At 37.6% G+C, this 24,444-nt stretch overlaps 1 protein-coding gene across 1 annotated transcript; it reads left to right on the plus strand.

Annotated features, from left to right (window-relative positions):
* The first annotated feature begins 5 nt into the window (after positions 1-5).
* On the plus strand, positions 6-24,377 carry elp3 (elongator acetyltransferase complex subunit 3). The gene is made up of 15 exons (XM_073856204.1): positions 6-162; positions 1,082-1,181; positions 1,350-1,488; positions 1,609-1,679; positions 2,620-2,683; positions 2,798-2,866; positions 3,048-3,202; positions 11,976-12,137; positions 12,255-12,381; positions 20,541-20,734; positions 22,637-22,727; positions 22,812-22,877; positions 22,961-23,188; positions 23,454-23,531; positions 23,811-24,377. Exons 1-15 carry the CDS (start codon positions 141-143, stop codon positions 23,898-23,900), a joined length of 1,656 nt encoding a protein of 551 aa, XP_073712305.1. The 5' UTR covers positions 6-140; the 3' UTR covers positions 23,901-24,377.
* Positions 24,378-24,444: the final 67 nt, after the last annotated feature.

Below are 24,444 nucleotides of genomic sequence, written 5' to 3' on the forward strand. Positions count from 1 at the left end.
GCTGACTTTACGACAACAAGCTGCGTTTTGTTTTACGACACATAGTTCCGCTTTACGGCGGAATGTAGCATGCTCGCCTGCTGTTGACATATTTTTATTTTCTCCGTAGTATACTGTATTATATTTAGATTGTTTCCAACATGGGAAAGCCTAAAAAGAAAAGTAAGTATGTAACGTTACTCTTTTGATTTCATGACTTTATTCACAGGGCGCGTTTTTGTAATTTAATGCTACTGACAGCATGTGTTTGTCTTCAAAAAGTACCTTTGGCTTTAACATTGGTTTAACATCGTAATTATGGGATCTATTGATCTAAGTTTAGAATTAAAAAACGATTTTCATATTGCTCAGTCACCTACTTTTAAATGACTGTCAAATAAAATTAACAAAACTGTGCATTATGTTAGGCCTTAGCACTGACTTTTTTGGATGTCCTGACTTAACAATATTGAGTTAATGTAAGCAAGAGTTTTATTTTACTTTCTGAAAGACAAGAAGTGTAAAAGTATGTATTAATCCAAGTTGTTTATTTCAAGAAGTAACCAGTTCAGATACTATCCACTACCTATCTGGGTGCATTTATATGATGTTTTCTTAAAGGAAAACACCACCGTTTTTCAATATTTTACTATGTTCTTACCTCAACTTAGATGCATTAAATACAACTATCTTTATTCAATACGTGCACTTTTAAATCTTTGTACAGTGCTTTTTGAATGTGTTAGCATTTAGCCTAGCCCCATTCATTCCTATGGCTCCAAACAAAACTATTACCGGTATTTTGTGCCACCATACTTTCTTGTGTATCTACTCATGTAACAGTCTTTAAATAGGGAAAACATGGAAGTCTTTGGTGGCTTCTAAATTCATCCCTGTTTGGAGCCATAGGAATGAATGGGGCTAGGCTAAATGCGAACATATTCACAAGGCGCTGTACAAAGACTAAATGTGCACGCATTGAAAAAAGATGGGTTTGTATTAATTTGTCTAAGTTGAGGTAAGAACATAGTAAAATATTGAAAAACGGTGGTGTTTTCCTTTAACATTACCTGTTTGTTGAACTCCTTGTCTGTCTCATCAGGTGACCTCAGCCGTGCAGAGCTGATGATGATGACCATTGCAGACGTCATTAAACAGTTAGTTGAAGCCCACGAGCAGGGAAAAGATATTAATCTTAACAAGTCAGTGTTTTTCATACACTCATTTATATTCAAATCTATGTGTCAAGTTTTGAATGTCTGATAGTTGTATTTAGAAAATTTTCATCCAACCTGACAAGTCTTTTAATAAATGTTTGCTCAACATATGAAAACCAAACACGATTTGCAACTAATATTCTGTCACTCAAGACTCAAAACAAAGACATCAGCCAAATACGGCCTTTCTGCACAGCCACGACTGGTGGACATCATAGCTGCGGTGCCACCTCACTATCGACGTGCCTTGGTGCCTAAATTAAAAGCCAAACCTATCCGTACTGCCAGTGGGGTAAGAAAGGCGACCACAAACTTAGTTTACTTTCATTGCCTTTCTTATCAAAAAGGATTATCATCATTCAGAAATGAAACTGCTGCATAGACTCATGCTGACTGTCATGTTTTTGTGTAGATTGCAGTTGTTGCTGTGATGTGTAAACCCCATCGCTGTCCACATATCAGTTTCACCGGCAACATCTGTGTGTAAGTATGTCCAGGATAGTGCTACTGTCTCTGTGTATTTCTTAGACAAACATATATTCTATTCAAAATTCAACCAGTAGGGCATAGGACTGTCTGAGAATGCATGAGTTGGTAATATGTACCCCAGTTGCACTGTAAGTCGCATTGGATTGGACATTTATACTGGACACATCTTGATAATCTGACTTTTCAATGTTAAAGTGCTATAACTGGGTCCCTAGTGCTTCTATCAACCTAGAAAATGTAACTTAGTTTTGGTAATCCATTCTCTGCAAGCATGTGAATAAATGGGTAATTTGGCTCCCCCTGTGATGTCAGAAGGGGACCCCTTAATCTGCAATATCCAACCACAGCACTGCCATTTAGGGCAGAGAGAAAGAAAAAAATAATTGACAGCACAATTGAGTTTCAATTTCAACAAACCACCATAATGGCGATCAGGGTTTGCATTTCATCGACTCATTTGCACGTAAAGGGTAAACCCAAAAACACCTACAAAGTGTTTTTTAAAATGTAATAAATGGGGCAGAGTACCATACTCCTATTGGTAGTTAAAATTGGTAGTCATGGCTCACTGTTTTAGGGTTTGTCAAACCAGTTACCTTGGGTATCAAGCTGTGGACTTTAACATTTACACCTCACCATCAACATTGGTGTCTGTATACTAAGAAATGTTGACTTGTTTAGTCCAACAAGAAAAAATTCAGGCAAAATCATACTGCATAAGTTTTAGCTTGTTCTGCATCTTAAAATCTTTTTGCACTTCTGTGGTAAGTCATCTGGTTCAAGCAACTAGCATTAAACTTTAATAGGCGGGCCGACTTTTATGGGCACACAATAGTGATATGACTGGTCACAGATGGACTGCAATTTATGAAGAGTAAAAATACGTGTCTTGGGTTTCGATGCTGATCTTTTTTTTTTTTTTTTGCTCAAACAGCTATTGCCCCGGAGGTCCAGACTCAGATTTCGAATATTCCACACAGTCATATACAGGATATGAGGTTATTCTCCATCTGTCCTTCAAACCAACACTATCACACAATTGTTTGAATTGTGCCTTGATGTTGCGAAAGAAATAAACATAATTTTCCTTGTCTTTTCACCCTCTTGCCCAGCCCACGTCAATGCGAGCCATCCGTGCACGCTACGATCCCTATCTCCAGACTAGACACAGGGTGGAACAAGTGAGTCATCTTCATACCCAAGTTCATACCCGTCAGCAGCATTTTATTGTCAAAATACAAAGTATCCATAAGCTATATAATGGTTTTGGTTTTACGATCACATTATGCTGAGTGTCAATGATGTTCTCAGTCATTTCCGCTCATTCTGATGATGTTAATATGAGCAAACTGCTTTGTCTAGCTCAAACAGCTTGGTCACAGCGTGGATAAAGTGGAGTTCATTGTGATGGGAGGCACATTCATGGCACTGCCTGAGGAGTACAGGGATTATTTCATCCGTAACCTCCATGATGCTCTGTCAGGACACACGTCCAACAATGTCACGGAGGCAGTAAGGTACCAGCGATGCATAATAAACCCATCTGAGTGACTGAATCAGGCCACACTTGATTATTAGTTTAATAGCACTTTAGTTAAATTGTTAGGGGTGGGGAAGAAACATTTCAGTAGTGGGTGCTGTGCCATATAAAACAATGGCATGATTTAAGAAACTAATAATTGAATCAAATAAAAACTAAAATTTCTGGAATTGATCAACAAATAAACTTTATTAAAAAATTACTCTGCTCTACTCTGAATAGCAGTGAAAAATAGATTCATGAAAATTACAATATTTTCCAAATAAAGACAAAAAGATCCACACAATCTTTCCAGTTTGGTAATTTTTCTTTCAATCTTTATTATGCAACTCAATTTTTATTATGCTGTTTCATATAGGCATGAGCCGGTATAAGATTCTGGCGGTATGATAACCTTTAGCAAAAATGTCACGGTTTCACGGTGTTGTGGTATTGCCATTGCAACACTAAAATGTGTTTTTTTTTTCAAATGCCAGGTAAAAACAAAGCCTTTAAATTATAATATGCTTTCAAAAAATATAGATTTTTGTAATGTATATAAAATGTAATTATCAAATCAATCACATGACGATTTAATGAATTTTCTATAAACGCAGCTCATACCTTGGAGACGGTATCACAGAACATTTTTGTGGTTTTGAAACCTTGACTGTTTAAAACCTCGGTATACCTTGAAACCGGTAACGGTCCATGCCTAGTTGCGTAATAAAAGATTAAAAGAAATCAACAAGAAGGTTTTTATTTTGAAAATTATCATCACAGAAAAATAAAAGAGTTTTCTGTTATCAGGTAGAAAAGCTCAATTAAAGGAAAACACCACAGTTTTTCAATATTTAACTATGTTTTTACCTCAACTTAGACAAATGAATACATACCTATCTTTATTTCAATGCGTGCACTTAATCTTTGTACAGCGCATCGTGAATGTGTTAGCATTTAGCCTAGCCTCATTCATTCCTTAGGATCCAAACAGGAATGAATTTAGAAGCCACCAAACACTTCCATGTTTTCTCTATTTAAAGACTGTTACATGAGTAGTTACACGAGTAAATATGGTGGCACAAAATAAAATGTGGCGATTTTTTTAAGCGGATAAAAAATGAGAACTATATCGTATGGCGGAAGAGCACTTAGTTTGCACCACTTCCATCTCGGGTGCAGTAATATTATAGCTTGCGCTATTTAATGTGCACTTCCGTTTTACAATACCTCCGAGTTGTCCTAGACGCGGCGCGACGCTGAGCTGCGTGGCCGGTGTGCGATCCCCTTTAGGAATAATGGGGCTAGGCTAAATGCTAACACATTCACGATGCGCTGTACAAAGATTAAGTGGACGCATTAAAAAAAGATAGGAATGTATTAATTAATCTAAGTTGAGGTAAAAACATAGTAAAATACTGATACATATGAGTGCATCAAATGTATTAGGATATGTATTGTTTTTAACCAAAATTGCAGCTGGTCTAAGATCAGTTTAGAAGTGCAGAAATTAAAGTGCATGAGTTAGATAAAGGAGCAGCTGTGTTATCTTATGATGTGTGTTTGGAGAATGCTTGTTAATAAGCTCTGACCTGAGATCAGTGCTTTTTGTTCTAAAGTAATTTAATTTAATTTGGATCAGTTAAAACCCCCTGGTGAGCAAATTTTGGACAGTGGTGGTATTCGGATGAATAGCTGTCTCTTTTGAATCCGTCTTCCACTTTACAAGCAGCTGCACTATCTTCACAATCACAGAACAATAAGAGAGAAGTTGGCGTCTTGATCGGCCTTTGATTTAATGACGTTGATGAGATAAAGTGTGCTATTAGTCACATCTCCTTTTTAATAGTTTAGCTGTAACACAAAACAACTTGTTTTTGACTATACATTTGTATAACCACAATTTAAATAAATGTAAATGTTAGCATGGCAGATGCAGGAGACACCACGCAAGCTGCTTTTTGCATGGGAAACACAAAACAGCAAGCGCCTTCAGCTGAACTCAGTCAGGCGTCTGTGCCAGGATCGGTCGTTTTCTCTGAACTGAGATCTGTTAAAGTTTCACAACAACTTATTTCAGTTGCTTAAGAGAAATAGTATCTCTTTCACACAATGTATTAATCCTATAAATTTGCCCTAAAATTTCCAGAGTGCCGTTTGTGTGAATGAAAAGAAGTCCTGAGACCCTAATGGGGACCTTGCCATAATATTCCCGGAAAAAGTCCTGTGTGAACAAAAGACAGGAACAATGCCGTAACGAGTGTGTCATAGTGTGGGGTATTAAATGCAGATCAGTGCTTTTCATGAAAATATTATCTGCAAACTGGAAAGAAGCAGAGATCAGGGATATCCTCACAATCCACACTGAAACTGAGATCATTCACCAGTACGCGATGCAGTAGTTTATGATCAAATCAGAAAATAAGTGTGAATTAACCAAAATCAAACGATCATGGGATAAATCCTTGACACATTATAGTGTTTTTCCTGTAATCTTTGTTTGAAAGGGACTTTTGTTGCACCCTGAACTCATGCGATTGGATAAACTTGTTTTGTCAGGTTGTTCTGATAGCATCACACCTTATTTACTTTTTAAAGGAGCAGTGTTGGGGGTAACGCATTACAAGTAACTTGAGTTACGTAATAATATTACTTTTCTGAAGTAACGAGTAAAGTAACACATTACTTTTTAAATGTACACATTAATATTTGAGTTACTTTTTCAAAAAAGTAACTCAAGTTACTTTTTTAGTTTAATTAATTTGATTAAAAAATATGTACTGAATTAAACGTATGCACGTATGCACTCTCTGTGCCTGTGTGGAAACATTTTGAGTCAGAAACTGAGATGGCAGGCCAGAGCTAAACATTTTTGTGATGAAATATGCAATTTCTGAATGCAGAACTTTTCAGTCATAAAAACACCTGCAAGGCCTGAAAGAGATCAAGCTTTAGACAAGAAAAAGTAACGCAAAAGTAACTAAAAGTAACGTAAGCATTACTTTCCATGAAAAGTAACTAAGTAATGCAATTAGTTACTTTTTTTGGGAGTAACTTAATATTGTAATGCATTACTTTTAAAAGTAACTTTCCCCAACACTGTAAAGGAGTCAATTAATCTATAGATTTCCTACCTATAGGTATACATACTAAGCGGAAATAAGAGAACATTATTACTGTACATCATGAATACCTATCTCTTGACTATACTATACTATATAAAGTATTTGAAAGCTCAATGTGTATCAAAGGTGGGTTGGCACGTCGTATTCCTCCTGCTTAATTTACTTGAACCTGTTATCTTTTCGAAAAGGCTGCATCCATATTGGCCAAGCTGTGACTCAGACCCTGCCAGTAACATCAGCACCAACTTTTTGAAGTTTGAGTGACAGGCGAAGGAAATGACTGCAAGATGAGGATAGACGACCACTGCATGGCGCTGTTAGTTTGTCGGCGTGTCTGTCATGTTATTAATTATCCTGATAAGAGAGCGCGTGCTGGTTGGCAGAGGTCTGCAGGATTGTCAGCCCACCGCAGCTTATCAGCGGGTTTGTTAAGATGACACGATTGCCATAATTGTTCCGCCTGCTAATCGGGTAGAGATGGAGGAGACAACAGTTCGATTTCAGACACAATTCTTATCTCAGCAGAGGGTGCGTGTGTGAGAGAGGGAGAGAGAGAGAGAAAAAGCTAGTACAAATGTGAAACAGTCTATCGGTTTTATAACTATAATGGCTGAAATTAAGAAAACAAAAGTTAAGCTGACCAGAGAAAAAGTGATTTTGGACAGTTAATTCATTAAAATTCAAAAAAATGTCATGCGTGACATGAAAACTAAAAGCTGTGGATTTTAGAAAGCTAATGCAAGCCAATTTAGTTGGATAGTTAAAGGAAAACACCACAGTTTTTCAATATTTTACTATGTTTTACCTCTACTTAGACAAATTAATACACACCTATATTTTTTCAGTGCGTGGACTTTTAATCTTTGTAAAGCGCCTCATGAATGTATTAGCATTTAGCCTAGCCCCATTCATTTCTATGGCTCCAAACAGGGATGAATTTAGAAGCCAGCCAACACTTCCATGTTTTCCCTATTTAAAGACTGTTACATGAGTATGGTGACACAAAAAAACTTTTGTTTGGAGCCATAGGAATGAATGGGGCTAGGCTAAATGCTAACACATTCAAGAAGCACTGTACAAAGATTAAAAGGGCATTCATTGAAAAAAGATAGGTATGTTTTAATTGATCTAAGTTGAGGTAAAAAAATTTGTGGTGTTTTCCTTTAAAGTCAATTAAGGTCTTAAAACTATTTTCATAATATCATCAGATTGTCTAGCGATTTCATTGCTTAGAATAAAAATGTTGGGCTGTGTCAATCATTGTTTGGTAAAATGTAGATGAACCCAACTGTTGGGTTTAGATCAGTGCTTCTCAATTATTTTCTGTCACGCCCCCATCCCCCCCCCAGGAAGAAGTAAACATTTCGCGCCCCCCCAACTCTCCGCCGGGACTGTAAATAGTATAATCTGTCTATAAAATTACACATCTGCAAAACATTGTATCTTTATTAACATTAAAGAAAACACAAAAAAAGAAATATCAATCAACTACAACATAGAATAACTTTATTAACATTGTTTTTTTAGTCTGTAACTGAAAATACTTAAAATGCATCCATTTGCCTGAAATAAAAAAAATCAATCCTTATTTACAGCATATTTTTTGCCATTTGATACTGAAAAATTAAATTAAATATAATCAATAAATAATAATAAAAAACTCAAGCAGCTTATCAGCGTGTTTGGGGTGTAATGTCTTTAAGTGACGGTGCAAAAAAAATCACTTCCTGAAAAAGTATTTTCCCCCGGGTCTCGCGCGCCCCCCCTGGTGTCGCTTCAAGCCCCCCCTGGGGGTCCCGCCCCACTATTTGAGAAGCACTGGTTTAGATGAATCTACACTGTATTGTTTTAATCCAAGGCAGAGTCAGGTATGGGCATTTTCAAGTTTAATTTTAACCCAACTATTGGGTTTGTCCATATTTTACTTAACCATTAGTTGAAACAACCCACTAATTTAGAATGTATGTCGTGTATCTTCAACAGGGGGTCAGGGACTCTTGGGGGTCTTTGTTGGTATTACTGGGGGTCCTCCAAATATTGTTTGAATGCAAAATATTTTTTTGTAAAATGAAATTAGGCATCAAACAAAAATGCATTAATAGGTTAAAGGGACATTCCACTTTTTTTTTTAAATATCCAGCTCCCCTAGAGTTAAACTTTTGATTTTTATAGTTTTTAAATCCATTCAGCTGATCTCCGGGTCTGGCGCTAGCACTTTTAGCATAGTTTAGCACAATCCATTGAATCTGATTAGACCAGGGATGGGCAACTTTGATAATGCAGAAGGCCAGCATTTTTCTCCTTTATACCAAGGGCCAGAACCACACGCACAATTTACATCATTCTTAATTTCCTTTATTAAGAAACCACAATATACAATTAACCTGTCTTTAAAGATTTTAACTATAAAAGTTAGCAATTATGCTAATTCCAAATCATAACTTTATTTTCAGTAGACAAGCATTTCAGATAAAACTTCTTAACTGCATTGCTTTAACATCTGTAACAAGCAAGGCACTTTTAAATTAGTATAGAGGAGTTTCTCATCCCGCCCTTAGAGACTAAAATTATTTGAAATAAATAACACATACAGGGAGTGCAGAATTATTAGGCAAGTTGTATTTTTGAGGATTACTTTTGTTATTGTACAACTACAGTGCTCTTGGTCAATTCAAAATGTTAACAAACCCTCAAACCTGAACATTTAAGTAGTAAAAGTGAAATTTTGGCTTTCTTAAGAGAATATTTCTATGTACATCATTATTAGGCAACTATTAGTGTGCAGAATTATTAGGCAACTAAATGAAAAACAAAGATTTTACCATCTCACTTGTTTTTTTTTCAACTGTTAAAGTGAGAATAATAAACAAACTCTACATTTAAAAAAAAAAAAAAAAACAATAAAAAAATATATAGACTCAGTCTATATATATATAACAGTCACAAGCCTTCAGTCACAAGCCTTCCATTCACAGATTCAGTCAGTTTCTTGATCTTCATTTTGTGCAGACACAACCACAGCCTCCCAGACACTGTTCAGAGAGGTGTACGGTTTACCTTCACTGTAAATGTCCTGCTTAAGAAGGGATCAAAAGGTCTCAATGGGGTTTGGGTCGGGTGAAGAGGGGGCCATGTCATTGGTTTTTCATCTCTGGGGCCTTTGCTGGCCGGCCACTCGGTTGAGTACTTTGATGCGTGTGATGAAGCGTTGTCTTGCATAAAAAAGTCTTATTGACAGATGTAGATTTTTTCCTGTACCACTGCTTGAAGAAAGTGTCTTCTAAAAATTGGCAGTAGGTCTGAGAGTTGTTTTTTATTTCCATTTTCAACCCAAAAAGGTCCAACAAGCTCATGTTTAATAATACCTGTCTGTGCCTGCCTGCCTGTAATGTAGAAGACACTTTCTTCAAGCAGTGGTACAGGAAAAAGTTTGCATCTTTCAAGAAGACTGATTATTTTGTAAGACAACGCTACATCACATACATCACAAGTACTCCACTGCATGGCTGGCCAGTAAAGGCCTTAGAGATGAAAAACAAATGCCATGGCCCCCTTCTTCACCTGACTTAAACCCTATTGAGACCTTTTGATCCCTTCTTAAGCAGGACATTTACAGTGAAGGTAAACAGTACACCTCTCTGAACAGAGTCTGGGACGCTGGGGTTGCGTCTGCACAAAATGTTGGTTCAGACCAGATCAAGAAACTGACTGAATCCGTGAATGTAAGGCTTGTGACTGTTATCGAAAAGAAGGGTGGCTATATTGGTCACTGAGTCTATATATTTTTTTATTGTTTTTTTTTTTTTTAAATGTAGAGTTTGTTTATTATTCTCACTTTAACAGTTGAAAAAAAAACAAGTGAGATGGTAAAATATTTGTTTTTCATTTAGTTGCCTAATAATTCTGCACACTAATAGTTGCCTAATAATGATGTACATAGAAATATTCTCTTAAGAAAGCCAAAATTTCACTTTTACTACTTAAATGTTCAGGTTTGAGGGTTTGTTAACATTTTGAATTGACCAAGAGCACTGTAGTTGTACAATAACAAAAGTAATCCTCAAAAATACAACTTGCCTAATAATTCTGCACTCCCTGTCAATTCAAAACAAAATATATCTAAAAAATGTTAATAACAATGTATTTTACCTTTCAAATCTGAGAGCAATTCTGGCCCGAGTACGACCCGTCACCCAAACCAGTGGCATTGGTTTTAACCTGACTGGACCCGAATGTAAACTGACGTGTGTGCAGTCTGCAGCCCCGGTGGCCTCGCAAATAATTTTGCGAGCTGCTCCATTTGTTTATATGACGATGACACCAAGGTAACCGCTAAAATGTACATTTAAAAATATCTGACATGTCTGTCTGAACGAAAATTAACCTATCGCCAGCCACACAATGTCGCAAGCGCTCTTGCAAACAGAGGAGAGGTTTGAAAAGGACATTGACACATACATGCGAGAGTTCAGGGCTTCTCGGGTCTGTTCGGCAAAAACACATTTATTTTAAATAACCCGAGACCAGATTATTGTACCCGACCCGTGTCCGAGGCATGCGTGAAACTTTTAGACCCGAACCTGATCGGGTCTTGAGTCGGACCTCGGGTTTTCGGACTCCGTGAAGACCTCTTCTTCACATAAGCCCAAACACGGGACTATGCTTACTGTGAGGACCCGCGGGACCTAGCGCTCCCTCCTGGTTGGGAGTATTTACGCCCTAATACAAAAATCATTATTTTAAAAGTATTTGATTACGTATTAGAATTTACCCCGGGCCGTGTGCGGCCCATGGGCCGCCAGTTTCCCATCCCTTGATTAGACCATTAGCATCGCGCTAAAAAAATAACCAATGAGTTTCAATATTTTTCCTATTTAAAACTTGACTCTTCTGTAGTTAAAAAAGTGCAATTGGGTACTAAGACCGACGGAAAATTAAAAGCTGCAATTTTCTAGGCAGATATGGCTAGGAACTACACTCTCAAACTGGCGTAATAATCAGGGACTTTGATGATGTAACATGGCTGCAGCAGGCATAGTGATATTACGCAGTGCCCGAAAATAGTCCCCTGGAAAATGAGCATATTTTCCGAAAAAGTGGAATGTGGTTGGATAGTGCAGATTAAGGGGCGGTATTATTCTGACATCACAAGGGGAGACTAATTTTAATGACCTATTTTTTCACATGCATGCAGGGAATGGTTTACCCAAACTTAGTTACTGGGTTGATCTTTTTCTCATTTTCTAGATTGATAGAAGCACTAGGAACCCAATTATGGCACTGAAACCTAAAGTCTGATTTTCACAATATGTCCCCTTTAAGGGGTCCTTGGCCTCTGGTGTATGTTATCATGTGTTCCTAAAGGCGAAATGTGTGTTTTTGTGATGTTGAAGTACTTTTATCACAGATTAAATATGCATAGACAGCTTTAAAACATTTATTGGTTGACTTTCCAAGCAATAAAAACACTCTTTGTTTGTTTTGCGTGCATGCCATATAAATTTTGGCTCTGTAAATTGTGTAAACATGCTCATTGCATTTTGTTGACTTTTATAATATATTATGCCCTGGTCACAATTGTCACTTTGTGTAGTTGTTGATATGATAAAGAGCTGTTTATACTGAATAATGTCTTTGTTCCTCCAGGTACTCTGAACGCAGTAACACCAAATGTGTTGGCATCACAATTGAGACGAGGCCAGACTACTGTTTGAAGAGACACTTGAGTGATATGCTGGCGTACGGTTGCACCAGACTGGAGATTGGCGTACAGAGCGTTTATGAGGATATAGCTCGAGATACCAACAGGTCAGGCTTTAAAGGAGACGTAGTTTACATGAACCGGTAATATAGTTGGTTTTAAATGACATGAATAAGAACAATGACAGCGTAAATGCTTTGTTTGTGTATATGCTATGTTCACAGGGGACACACTGTCCGGGCCGTGTGTGAGTCTTTTCATCTGGCTAAAGATGCTGGTTTTAAAGTTGTAGCTCATATGATGCCAGACTTACCCAATGTCGGCATGGAAAGAGACGTGGAGCAGTTCATAGTGAGTATTTCATTTTCTCCTTTGTTGTTAATCTGCTTACGGCAAAAGTCAACAACGCGAGGGAAAAGAATTAAATAATTCTGGATGTGAACTTTCCTTTTAAAAAGAAAGAAAACGATAAAAGTGTCATTGTAATAAACACAGGATTTGAAAGGATTTTAGACGTTCAAGTCACCTTTATGCAAATATTTCTTTTGTTAGTTTATAGGATTAATTCTCTAAGCTTTTTAATGTAAATAAACGAAGAACCTGAGAGAAACAACTGATTCCTTATGCAGTGATTTATCTCCTATTTTTCACTCGCAGGTTTATCTCATTTCAGTTTATGCACCTGGTTTACAAAATGTCAATTTCATCAGCTAAACAGGTTTAATTATTCAACGTCAACCTGTTGGGATATTAATGATTCCCATACGGCTTTTATCTGCTTACTGAAAGGCAGGAGTGACTAATACGTTTTAGCATTCCTGTAGGCCAACTGGTAGAGGAACTGGCAACGTCAAGGTTCGAGTCTCAGGGAATGCAGAACATGTATAGCATGAATTCAGTGTAATTTCAAGTTAACAAAACTAGTGTTTTTCATTAGACGGCCTAGAGTTATTATTCTATTAAACTAGAAAAAAATTTTTTTTTGTAAATTTTGTAAAATAAATTGTTTTCCATATCAAACAGCACACGGTTATAATACATACATAGTCAAGCAAATGTTATATAAATGAAACATAAAGTACAGGAACACTAAAGCACAGTGCTCTCAAGCTAGCACAGAGTTGGGAAAATTCAGTTTTTGTCGGGCGCGGTAGCTAATTATTACATAGCGGGAATGACAGTTGAATGTAAATGAAGTAGGGAGTGATGTACCATGGCAGGCTGCTCTTTTATGGCCCCTGTCAGTGTCCAACTGTGACGCATTGGTTCACATTATCAGGGGCTTCATTATGTGAAGTGAATAGAGCATTCATTATTGTGGGTTTCATTACCAAGCCATGGAGATCCAATCGGCGACTGGGCTCTGGAACACATTCAAAGTGCTTCCCTACGAAAACCGTATTAAACACCAACCGGGAGCAATCCAGGTGCCAACAGGTTTCTTTCATGCCTTAAGCGAGTGCTGCCTGGAGTTTACAGATTCTAAAGCGGTCGATTATTTCCTTTTGGGTCCTGTAGACATGAAGTCAGGGTGATGTTAATGTTGCATAAGAAACTAATTTAAAAGAGTAAATTTTCTGCATTTACAGTCACATAAATGTCACTTAACGATAGTGGGGGAAACAATTAACTCTCTAGAGTCTCTGCGGTTCCTGCGGCTAAATGTATTTAGTTAGATTTGTACATTGTTGTACCAATCCCACATTGCACCTCCCTCAATTCCCCCGGGAGCCTCTTTCTCGCCTCCACAACAAACTGACAGCTTCAGAATATTTAGTCGGTAATGCTTTTTTGTTTTTTATTTGCAATTTGTATCAGCTTTCATTTAAAAGATATACCTAGTTATAAAGAATGGGTGGAATGAAATTATATAGTTTTAATGACATCCATGTTTATTTTTCGAGCTCTATACATTATGTAGATATTTCCAGAAAATACAGGAAATATCTACATAAAAATCGACCTAAAATTTTCTTGCTGCTTCTGGCAAAAGTCAGTATTTAGTTTGACCTTTTTTAGCACTAAGCGCATCTTAAACTCTTTTGAGGAGACTTTAAAGGCGGAGTCCACGATGTTTGAAAAACGCTTTGGAAAAGAAGACGGGCCGACTACCAAAACACACTTATAGCCAATCAAATCAAATCAATGCCGGGTTGCGTATGTTTGGGGCGGGTCTATCAACAGAAGGTCCAGATTCTATTGGGGTAGGGGTGTGTTTGTTTAGGTGATTTCAAATATCAACACTGGCTTTCAAACATCATGGACTCCGCCTTTAAGTCATTAGATTAGAATAAAAAATTAGGCTTTCATTAATTTTGGTATAAGAGAGTATGTATAAGGGGTCACAATTAGGGATGCACGATATATCGGCCGACATATCGTTATCGGCCGATAAATGCTTATTTTTAATATTATCGGTTATCGGCCTGATAGCAAAATTAGGCCGATAAATGAAAGCCGATAAATGATAGAATATTCTGGTTTGTTGAACCACTTCACTTGCTCATTGCTGGCCATGTGGAGTTTTGATTGGTGCTTTCTTTGACATAGCATGAAGATGACACGTGTTGTGGGCTTAAGAAGAGTATGCTAGTCTAGCGCAAAGACAAGATGTCCGCGGTCTGCGAGTTTTTCATTGTGAAAATAATATGAATATTTATCGGCCTATAGATATTGGTTATCGCCCCCCAAATTGAAAGAGTTATCGGTATCGCCCAAAATTTCAGTATCGGTGCATCCCTAGTCACAATAAATACGTGGTACTTATAATTGTATTTTGGTTTTTTAATACTGCATACAAATTTGTATTTTCTGGTTGTATTATAATAAAGAGAGAAATAATCATATGTGACCCTTTACCACAAAACCAGTTGTAAGTTGCACAGTTATATTTGTAGAAAAAAGCAAAAATATATTGCATCGGTTAAAATTATACATTTTTCTTTATGCCAAAAATCATTAGTATATTATGTAAAAATCATGTTCCATAAAGATATTTTGTAAATTTCCTATCATAAATATTTCAAAACTTTGTTGTAAGTGGATGCAGTAAAATCGCAAATTGGCCAGAAACTTGCCCTCGAACTTTGCGTTGCTATGTGTTACTAGGGGATTTCACATTTAAGTTTGGGAATGCGACAATAAATGCTGATAAACGCTAATAATACCTGGCTGATAACCATTCTGATCGCACAGTCGATATTATGCACAGCTATTTCATGTACTACGGCTTTTGATCAGTAAGTCTTTATCAATCTGAAATCGCTGTTTAAGTTTAAGTCGTTTATAACATGCATTTGAAAAAGCAACACTCCTCAAACATAATCATTATACATATTCTTTATTTTCATGAAAATAACTGAAAAGGTTTGAAGAACAACGATATAAATATATACTTAAGTAATTTCCTGGAGCTGCGTGTGTATGGTTTTTCTTCTGCATGGGCAATATTGAGTTTCTGCACAAGGGCGCCCTCTTTCTTTTGGATGTAGCGGCATTTTACCGTAATTCATTGAGAAGCATAGCAAGCATCATCGGACAATTTATTGGTCAATTTGTTATAAAACAACAAACCTTTCATTACTAATATGTGTTAAAAGGACTTTATTTGGACTTTAAATGCGATTTTCTCAGTATTCAGTTTTTTGGCGCCCTCAGATTCCAGATTTTACGAAATTTTGTCAGCCAAATATTGTCCTATCCTAAGGGGTGGGACACACCAATTTTTCGTGGCTGAAAATGCCTGGAAGACGCCGAATGCCAGCTGTTTTTTTTTTCAGCTGAGCACCAGCTTTCTTCAGCTGAGCACCTTGATAGCTGTAATATTTGAGCTGTGAGCTGTGAGCTGGTTGGTTGTTGTGATACTTGTCCCGCCCCTCCTCCACTGTGATTAGACGGCCGTGTGAGAATTGACATTGACGAGCAGAGCTTTTCACCCAAAGTTGAATCTCTTTCAACTCTCAAATTGAAACTAACAAACCATACATCAATATGGAAAGTTTATTTGTTAAGCTTTCTGATGATGTATACATCTCAATTTTAAAAAATTTACCCTTACGACGGTTTTGTGGTCCAGGGTCACATATGGCACTTTTCCATCACATAGTACCCCACGGTTTGGGTCAGGTTGGGTCAGCTCACCTCACTTTGGCTTGGTTAGCTTTTCCATTGAGTTAAGTAACACTTCAGAGTGGGAGGGATTATAGGCGTGTTGTTATATTTGTGCTGCCTACTGCTGTGACATCATACAAGTGAGAGTGTCGTCGTACATTCCCGTACATTCGTTTATTTCTCATTCCGCCACAAAATTTGAATTGGCCACCACAAATAGATGTTTGCACATCGTTTCTGTACAAACACCCGTGGCGTCAGTCGACGCTCTCCGCTGAGCCTCATTTAAGTTGCATTTAAGCATATACGCGGACGTGCGCGTCGCAAATGTGCCACCACCGACTGAAAGTCTGGAAAAAATTGTTATGGTGTTCCTGATTCTCAACCTGAGGTGTTTTTCATCGTTAAAAAGGGCGTTTGGGAACTTACAGCAAAGCACAGATGACAACAGGTTAACTCGAGACAGCGCAAGCTAGCATAAAGGTAAAGCTAATCTTATACATTATAGCGATGATGCTGGTAGTAACGATTCTCTGACCAGTTAGTGATCTACAGTGTTCGCGGCACGTTTTGGTATCAGCTCGGGTCGCTTGGAACCCCGACCGAGGTGGTACTAAAAAAAAAGTATCGGGTACCACCACTGATCTATATAAATGACTGGATTGCGCATAGAACGCTTAACGTAACAGCGTGAGGTGAAGCCAGCGCAGAGTTCGAGCCGCCATCTTGGTATACACAACCGGCAGAGAGCGTCATTGACTTCCATAAATCATTTTTTAAATCAGTCACGCAAGATTACTTTTAGGATATGTGTACGTAAATTAACTGTTAATTCTGGTGTTATTTGCAATGTTTATGTTTTAATCGGGCAGGAAAATGGATTTATAAAAAACCGTTAAGGTGAGTGTGTGTGCTGCATTTTGTTAATGACACGGGTATAAATAAAGTTTTTTTTTTGACATTCAGCTACACGGTCAGTGTTATTTCTCTAAATAAGTTTAGGTAACTTGTAAGTTTAGATAACATAATTACAAAACCAGCAAATTATTGCATACACATTCGGTACAAAGTATGTTTATTTATTTAGATTTCAGAATGAGCACGTACGTCATTAATACCAAATATACTGCGGTTTGTCTGCTGATTTTATACAGTAATGAAGATGAATGTATAATAACTGATTAAAAACTAAAATGTACAACTTTCAGTAAATAACTATGTACATGCTTAGGACGTTTGTGTTGTAATAATGTACAGGGTAATTTTAGATATAAAAACGAAGACTAGTAAAGTGATGTTTTATCATTAAAATCTGATCGAGTCCATTGATTTAATAGAATGTTTGGGTATACCAACATGGCGGCGCGGTGGCTTCACAGTTGTGACGTCATGCGCAATCCATTCATTTATATAGATCAGTGGGTACCACGCACTGCACCCAGTGGAAAAGCTCACAAAAGTAAGCTGACCCAAACCGTGGGGTGCTATGCAATGTAATGGGGCAGTTCACATTTTGCGTCTTTTGTGAGGGCAAATACGTTATTTTGAATATAGATGGTTACAAGTGCACAAAACGGTCGTGGCGCTCTTTTTTCCAGGCACATCGGTGTCGAAAATAATTAGATATATAATTAGATATGAAATAATGTATTTACCTTTAAAATGTCTGTATGTAAATGATCTCTGTTTTGATTGTCTAACCTTGCATGCTAGTGTAATTCACACTGTTGTATATAAGGAACAGCAAAGGGGTTGAATGCTTTATAGGCATTGATATATAAACATAATGTAATGTGTTTCCACAGCTGACACTTTCCACAAAAAGGATATACAATATCACTTTTTTTGGAAGTTATGCACAACGCACCTCCCATTGGTATCTGTAGTGAGTCACACCTATAAATGCACTTGTCAAATGATGATTTTTGATCTGAAGCAGTGTCTGTCATTTCATATTCCTGTCCACGCACCCTGTACCAACCCGTCAAGTTGTGTCACTGTGGAGCGTTTTTGAAGACAATGCTATTCGCTTCGCCTCTTAATTCCTTTAATCTTTTTTCAAATTCGTTTCACGCATGGGTTTATAAAAATTTCCCCACTCATACCCATTGTGATATCTCTGTGATAGACTACCTATAGGAGGAGGTGTGTCAGACCGGAGAGAAAGAAAGAGAGATTAATGGCTTTGGATGGTGGTCTTTGACCCTGCTGCTATCAGCACTGCTTCTCCACCGTGTGCCCACACAACCTCAACTGTGGTTTATCTCACCTAACTTGCTTTCTCTGATGCCTACGCTGTCTTTTTCCCCTCCCACTTCTGTATTTACTCGCTCGTGTACCCCCCAAACACCTTAGGAGTCGGGGACCTGACGGCACTATCTCAGGATGGGTGTGCGTGGTGGAAAAGAGCGTAGCTCTGTGATAATGGAATCCCATTACGGAGTCGTCTGACTCGTACTTCTTACTTATCAGACCGTGTGCAGGCTCCCCTCCCTAAATAAAAAAGTAAAAGTCTCATTTCATTCCTCTATGGAAAAGTAAGAGAAAGCTCATATGCTACGGCTATTCGTGACTCAAGCAATCCGTCTTTTCAATTCGTATGTGAAAGGAAACTATTTTTATTTGCTTGCCTTATTTTGAGCCTTATGCAATCTTCGTTCAGAAACATCAAGTGTCCAGTCTGATGATTTGCTTGTGGGTCAGGAATCAAGACAGTGATGATTTAGTGACCATTGACGTTGTCTCTTTGATTGTAATGGATACATTTAGTGTTGTGGTATGACCTCTGGAGCTATCTAAGTAACAAATTCATCACAATTACACAACAGAGTGTTTCAACCAAGGACACGAGCAGTAACCATGTCCTAGGTCAGAAGTATTTATTTAGTCTTTACCAATACCTGTCATAAGTCGTTGCAATAACATCACTCTCAAATTACTTTATGTAATTGAAGTGAAATCACATATCGACTTATAGTCTGTGAAATCCCAGCTAAAGTCATTTTTGTGATTTAGTGTTTTCTACATAAAATCATCCTACATAATGTAAAGACCATTCTGTGAAAATAAAACATTGATATCTTTGTCAAACATTAAAATTACAGTAAAATCAATAACTGAAATCAAACTTTAATGGTCCTAATCTCATATTTACATTATTATGAGTCTTTGGCCTGGATTTCACAGACAGGGTCACATTTAAAGTCCCCATGGACCGGAAGACACGATCGACTTTACTTCCGGGTTGTACGTATTTTCAAGGAAAATAGTGGGTGTGGTTTTACCACTGTGCTATGATTGGATATAGAAACGTAAGCGTTTCATTCAGAAATGGAACTAGCATCATCAATGTGACACTTAAAGGGGGCGGAGTTAAAGGAATACTCCACTTTCCTAAAATTAATTCTGATAATTTACTCAGCCCCATGTCATCCAAGATGTTTGTCTTTCTTTGTGCAAGATTTTTTTTTCAATATTTTACTATGTTCTAACCTGAACTTAGACTAATTAATACATACCTATCTTTATTCAATGTGTGCACTTAATCTTTGTACAGCGCGTCATGAATATGTCAGCATTTAGCTTAGCCCCATTCATTCCTTAGGATCCAAACATGGGTGAATTTAGAAGCCCCTATACAATATAGTTCTCATTTATAGTTCACGGTTTATTTTGTGCCACAATACTTACTTGTGTAACTACCCATAACAGTCTTTAAATGGGGAAAACATGGAAGTGTTTCTAAATTCATCCCTGTTTGGATCCTAAGGAATGAAATGCTAACACATTCACTGTACAAAGATTAAGAGAAAAACATTCTTGTTTAAAAGACCCTTATGTCTCATTTGGAATAGTTTAGAGCCCTTTGAAACTGCATTGAAACTGTGAACTGTTGAGGTCCAATAAAGTCTATTAAATTGAGAAAAATCCTAGAATGTGTTCCCCAAAAAACTTCTCGACTGAAGAAATACATACATAAACATCTTGGATGACGTGGGGGTGAGTAAATTATCAGGATTTTGTTTTTATGAAAGTGGATATATTCCTTTAACAGATGTTCCTGCCCAAGCGGTTTAGCTGACATCATCATATAATGATCGCCACAAGGGTGGGAGTACGTTTTCTGATTTTGATTGAACTTTAAGGGGCACATGAATTAAAACAATAATGACTTGCACTGATAAATAGTTTATAAAGAACACTGTAATATTACATAAAAAATAAGAATGGTCAGTTTTGATTCCTTTCGCACTTAAGCTATACCCTTTGGGATTGAACACACAACCTTTGTGCTGCTAATGCCTTCCTCTACCAATTGAGCATCAGGAACACAAAGTCAGTGGACTTTGTATTCTTTCGTTAATTTTTTATTTCTTTTGCCTTTGTGTTTATCTGTTCAGGAATTTTTCGAGAATCCCGCATTCAGGCCAGATGGGTTAAAACTTTACCCTACATTGGTGATCAGAGGTACTGGACTGTATGAGCTGTGGAAAACAGGCCGATATAAGAGCTACTCTCCCAGTGCTCTGGTTGACCTGGTAGCACGAATACTTGCACTGGTCCCACCGTGGACACGTGTGTACCGAGTGCAGAGGTAGGAGGTCAAAACTGTTGTTGTAAAGCAGGGGTTTTCAAACTTTTTTTGTCAGTCGAACCCCCTTTACCTAAATTATTTACTTAAAGTACCCCCTGAGATTTAAAGTAAATATTTCAACAATTTAAAGGGGACATTTCATGCCACTTTGTAGGTGGAGCAAAAATGAGCCGTTTTGGGTGTGTCCTTTTAAATGCAAATGAGCTGATCGCTGCACTGAATGTCTGTGCCGTAATTGGATAGTGCAGATTAAGGGGCAGTATTATCCCCTTCTGATATCACAGGGGCAGCCAAATTTCAGTGACCTATTTTTTCACATGCTTTCAGAGAGATGGTTTATCAAAACTAAGTTACTGGGTTGAACTTTTTCACATTTTCTAGGTTGATAAAAGTACTGGGGATCCAATTATAGCACTTAAACATAGAAAAAGTCAGATTTTCATGATATGTCCCCTTTAATAGCAAATTTGAATATTTAAATGATTAAATATTTAAAAGTATCAGTTTAAAAACTTTTTAATTTTTTTATCAGTAGTATTTCACATAGGTATTGTTGTTATTACCCGTATCTGGTAATTTTTGTAGTGTTGTGTAATGGTCACATTAAACAGATTAAACAAATAAAATAAATCTTTTGTGAGTAAAAATCCACTTTGTTTATTTAGATTTTTTATTTTCAAATTTGAAGATTTTGTGATTTAATTGTAAGTAATTGATTAAACATTTTTCAATAACTACCGAACCCCCTGCAATTCCCTTGTGAACCACTAGGGATTTGCGAACCCCAGTTTGGTAAACCCTGGTGTAAAAGATCAGTCACACCAGATTCTGTATTTACCTTTTCATGCATGTGAGCGAATACTTAAACTTTTATCTTTAGTATGAACTAACTTCAAGTTTGGTGAACTCTGCCCAGCTTATTTTTTATTGGATGAAGACAGTTGACCAATAGAGGATCTAAATGTACCTATTGGCTGAAAATCAAACATGGAGGATATTCATAATGGTAGCAGACTGTAAAAAAAGATGGACAACGCCTGCTCGCTCTCTTCCATTGGTGAAAAGTAAAGCCGCCAGTGTCCCGATACGGCGCTGACCTCTTGGGTCTTGAGTCTGCGCAGTAGCGGTTTCGGAACCAGTCCTGCGCAGTAGTGAGCAGGAAATAAAGCCCCGAAATCAAGGCCCCGCCCTCGCAGTATGCGCATATAACAGCTGTCAATCATGACGTGACACCACCATTTTTATAGCATTAATTAACTACTTAAAAATAAACTTATTTTAAAAACAAACACTTGAATTTACACCAGTGTGAAAAAAACTACAGTAAATGACAAATACCAGCTTCAGAAAAAAGATAATTGAAGTGTAATTAAATTGTTTAGTTGGTCTCAAGTCCCATGGAATAACATGGGGAGGCGGGGTTTATGACCTATACTAGGACCAATCACTGGGGGTCGATCGAGACGTTTTGGCTTCACTTTTCAGGGCTTGTGTGGCACACTTGCTTGACACCAATAAAGTTTATTTAACGAAGTTTGGGAGGAGCATGGTCGTTTAAGCCAATCAATCTGCATGAAGAGGTGTCTATAATAGCCGTCCCTCACCTCTGACATCTAGTACATCTATCCCAGTTAAAGAGGGGAAAGTACTCTCGGTTCGGACAAAAATTCTGAGCTCGGAGCCCTCCCCTCGGACAGCACGCCGAATATGCTTTATCTCATTCTTTATTTATTACTCAATATAAACTTCAGTAGATAAGATAAAGTACATGTTTGCAGTGTCACAGAAAACTGGAGCAGGAAAACAATTCTGTTATCAGTAATCATTATGGCATCTATTTTGATTACCCTTCAGTTTTAAAACTATTTAAAGGGAAAGCTGTTGATCTCTGGTCTTTTTCAGGGATATCCCCATGCCACTGGTGAGCTCAGGGGTGGAACATGGAAACCTAAGAGAGCTGGCATTGGCCAGAATGAAAGACATGGGGACTGAGGTAACCATCACTTGAATCACTAGTTTTATTTGCTTCTTGGTCGTATGAATAAGTAGGCACTAAGCATGTTGTTGGTTCCTGCAGTGCAGAGATGTAAGAACCAGAGAGGTGGGCATACAAGAGATCCATCACAAACTTCGACCATACCAGGTAAGGTAATTGACGTTTAAGTTATTTGTGTTGCTAAAATGCACAGTTATAAACTAAAAGGGCTTTGTGTGCGTTTCGCAAAGGTTGAGCTGATCCGCAGAGACTATGTGGCTAATGGCGGCTGGGAGACCTTCTTGTCTTACGAGGACCCGGAGCAGGACATTTTAATTGGTCTCCTGCGTCTTCGCCGGTGCTCGCCGCAGTCCTTCCGGCCAGAGTTAAAGGGCGGCGTATCCATCGTCCGAGAGCTCCACGTTTACGGAAGCGTGGTCCCCGTTAGTAGCCGAGACCCAAGCAAATTTCAACACCAGGTAAGCGGCACTTTATTCCTGCAGATAGTAGTTATTTGCTTTAACTAAATGATATGTCATATGCCGATAAATGCTTAAATCTGTAATGCAGATTTAAAATCGTTCCACTCATGTCATTTTCTGAAGTAAACTACGGAGAAATATGTAAATCGCTCGGCAATCTTAGAAACCTCTCATTTTCTTGCAATTTAAGGCTTTTGTCTTTTACAAAGACTATTTACATACACTCACACTGTGTTTTTTCTCCCATGCGCTTTTTTTGTAGGGTTTCGGGATGATGTTGATGGAGGAGGCGGAGAGAATAGCGAGGGATGAGCACGGCTCCAGCAAACTGGCTGTTATCTCTGGTATCAAAAATAATCGCTAATGGAAAAAAGCTCATGCATTTTGTTGGTTCACTCACACTGAATAAATATATAAGATACTGAAATGCGCATCTGCTGCAGGATAGAGATAACTGCATTTGGGAAATACATAAAAATCTGCATTTATATTATTCTGTCTCCGAGTATCTGACTTGATATTTGCTTGTGTAACATAAAACATATACAGAAACGCAGAAGCCTTGCGGCATGATGCTGTAGAGAAATAAGTAATAAATTGTTTATGTTTTGTATTTGTTTCTGGTGTTGGAACCAGAAATTACTACCGAAAAATGGGTTATGAACTGGAAGGGCCGTACATGGTGAAAAGTCTTTATTTGACGGTGTAAAAGCAAGACATTGAATTCTCTGGAGGATATTGTATAATTTTAAACGGACTTTAAGGGGAACTTGTGGTGTGTGGTCAGCACAAAGCAACCATCAGGCAACAAATCTATTCTGTACATGAAGATCATGATGCCTCTATGCTTGTTTATAGTTACACTATTTTTTTTCCTGTGCATGCATAGCTCTCATTTTACAAAATTCCTTTTCTAAGGAATGTTTCAGCTGAACTTTAGGATATAAAAGAGGGAAAATGCAGAAACTCTCTGTTATCCGCTGTTATAAAAACGCACATTTTATGTGGATTACGGAGAGGAGTTAATGCCAAAAGCTTGGTAGATTTTGATTATTTGACATTTAATACAATGCTGTTAATTTTATAGATTGATTGCAATTACATGTTTTTGTCTTGGCTTTGCATTGAAAATATTCATTGGCTATTTTATCTGTTAATAAAAGATATTTATACGGGATGAATTTTACACTCATGTAAAGCACATTGCCTTAACAAGCAGGATAATTTGGATGGCGTTGAATAGACACAATATA

This window comes from Misgurnus anguillicaudatus, chromosome 18 (genome assembly GCF_027580225.2).
Source record: "Misgurnus anguillicaudatus chromosome 18, ASM2758022v2, whole genome shotgun sequence".
NCBI lineage: Eukaryota > Metazoa > Chordata > Actinopteri > Cypriniformes > Cobitidae > Misgurnus > Misgurnus anguillicaudatus.

What these genes read in the sequence shown, in the direction of transcription:
- elp3 (XM_073856204.1), top strand. Translation starts at nt 141, where the DNA reads ATGGGAAAGCCTAAAAAGAAAA. An exon ending in TGAAAGACATGGGGACTGAG is followed by an intron (nt 22,728 to 22,811) that starts GTAACCATCACT and finishes TGGTTCCTGCAG; the next exon opens with TGCAGAGATGTAAGAACCAG. An exon ending in ACAAACTTCGACCATACCAG is followed by an intron (nt 22,878 to 22,960) that starts GTAAGGTAATTG and finishes CGTTTCGCAAAG; the next exon opens with GTTGAGCTGATCCGCAGAGA.